This window comes from Vespa velutina, chromosome 13, assembly GCF_912470025.1.
Source record: "Vespa velutina chromosome 13, iVesVel2.1, whole genome shotgun sequence".
NCBI classification, from domain to species: domain Eukaryota; kingdom Metazoa; phylum Arthropoda; class Insecta; order Hymenoptera; family Vespidae; genus Vespa; species Vespa velutina.
The window spans coordinates 2,918,192-2,920,691 of NC_062200.1; the positions used below are offsets into that span (position 1 = coordinate 2,918,192).

General features: G+C 27.6%; 1 protein-coding gene across 4 annotated transcripts in view; it reads left to right on the forward strand.

Annotated features, from left to right (window-relative positions):
• Positions 1 to 2,500, forward strand: part of LOC124953883 (protein bicaudal C) — a 61,009-nt gene that overhangs the window by 26,153 nt on the left and 32,356 nt on the right. For all 4 annotated transcript variants that reach the window (XM_047505887.1, XM_047505886.1, XM_047505884.1 and 1 more), the window contains one exon: positions 1,325 to 1,368. In XM_047505887.1, the coding sequence (XP_047361843.1) occupies positions 1,325 to 1,368 (44 nt within the window). The remainder of the gene's footprint in view (positions 1 to 1,324; positions 1,369 to 2,500) is intronic.

Below are 2,500 nucleotides of genomic sequence, written 5' to 3' on the forward strand. Positions count from 1 at the left end.
GAAGGAAGGCAAAAAAGGAGAAAAAATAAGTAAATGTTAGTTTTGCGAATAATCATTCTTAATAAGAATTCAATTTAATAAAATTGAAAAAATAAATATATATTCGTAATGAAATTATTTTCTCCTGCGAAATATACTATTCTCTGTCTCTTTCTCTCTCTCTCTCTCTCTTTCTTTCATTCTTTCTATCACCTTTCTCTTGGATAGGAATCAATTAAGAAACAAAGATCCTAGTTATAAAATAATCCATAGAAACATAAATCTCAATTGGCATAATGATCGTGTATAATGAAGGATACTTGGTGAATTACGTGAAGGAGGAAACGTGTATAAGTACGTTTATGTATATTGGTAGATAGATAGGAGGTGTGTATATATATATATATATATATATACACACACACACACACAATAATACATGCAACGAAGTCAGGAACGTAGCAAGTACCTTTCAACCGGGAGAGCGGACGTTTGATGTTGAAAGTTTTGTCATCCTAGTGAGCAATTAGAAGGTTCTGATTGTAAGTCGATCTGCGTTAAACGGTACGTGACCGTTGCCTCGTTTGCCTCGTTTCGCTTCGACCATCGAGGACTATCTTCTTCTTCTTTTCCTTTTCTTATTCTTATTCTTATTCTTATTCTTATTCTTATTCTTATTCTTATTTTTCTTTTTCTTCTTCTTTTTCTTTTTCTTTTTCTTCTTCTTCTTCTTCTTCTTCTTTTTCATCATGATTATCTTCTTCATCTTCTTTTTCTTCTTGCATTTCGCAAATACATAGATATATAGAAATAAAGAGAGAGAGAGAGAGAGAGAGAGAGAGAGAGAAATGGATAGATAGATAGAACTTTGTATATCTGGCAATTGAGATTTAAATAGACTACAGTGATGTTTATAAACCGGATTATAGGAACCGTCAGAGCTTACGATTATTGTTTTCGTACTTAGCTTGTCCCAAACTTGACAGAAATAAACAGACATTGATTTTCGAAACTGGAATGAAACACTTCCGACAATAATTTATATATATATATTTATTAGAGAAATAAAATCTCGTCTTATTCCATCTATCTTTTCTCTTTTACTTACTTAATTTTATTTATCGAACGTTTTTTTCTTTTCTTTTTTTCCTTCTCTTTCTTTTTAATTATTACTTTTTTTTTTTTTTTTTTTTTTTTTTCGTTGTTAAATTTTCTCTTGGCAATGTCCATTGTACGGGGGTTGCGAATAAAACACCATATATATATATATATATATATATATACGTCATTGTAAATATTGAAAATATTGAACGGTGTATCTGACGTGTATTTTTTATTTTTGCAGGTGACAATGATATGCCGAAAGCAGCGGATACGTTTTTTCACAGTGTAAGTAAAAATATTATTCTTTTTTGTCTCCTTTCCTTTCTCTCTCTTCCCTTTTTTTTTTCTTCCTCCTTTTTTATTTTTTTTTTTTTTTTTTTTTTTTTTTTTTTTTTTTTTCAAGCGGAAATACTTTTTCTTTATGATATAATCAGGTTTAGATCGATGAATAATATTTAATATTAATTTACAATTCGATACGTATGAGAGTAAATCGTTGCAATTATATTTGAGGTTGCAATTATACATCGTAAAGTGAATTTTTTTTTCTGTTTTTTTTTTCTTTTTCTTTTTTTTTTTCTTCTTTTTTTTATAAATGGTAACGATCGATACGACGAGATATATTCGTATTGATTACGTACGACATCGATAAATCCATCAAACTTTTTTGCGTATAGTAAAGCGTGTTAATTAAGATACCTTTTGAAAGCTATAAAAAAAAAAAAAAAAAAAAAAAAAAAAAAAAAAAAAAAAAAAAAAAAAAAAAAAAAAAAAAAAAAAAAAAAAAAACATTCGAATGATTTTCGCACTTTGAAGTGTCCTAATCGAAATCGAGATAGATAGATAAAGGGAACATTTGAAAAGCGATAAATCGATGTAAAATCGTTTACCTCGAATTTCATCGAGTAGTCGATCAGTCGTTTATATTCGTGTAAAGTGATCGCTTTTACCTATCTATCGGATATTATCAAACTATCGATCACGAAAAGATCTCTATAGATCCAATACTTTAGATGACGAATAGAGATAGCATGTTCTATTGACGTAACGCCTTTCTCTTTCTCCGACTCTCTTGAAACATAAATTTTTGCTTCTTACGATTCATTTCCTTTTTCTTTTTCTTTCTTTTTTTTTTTTCTTTTATAAATATATATATATATATATATATATATATATAAATAACAAGCTGATATCATTATTTTTTTTTTTTGTAATCAATTACTATGTAACAAATTTGTTGATATGATTTTTTTCGTTGCATAATATTAATTACATGACAAACACAGCTGATCTCATTTGGATAAATGAATGAATTGATATAAAAGGAAAGAAATCGAATGGAGGAGATTTAATTCGTATTTAAGTAATAATTCTTTTTTTTTCTCTCTCTCTCTTTCCTTTGTTCTTTGTTTCTTTT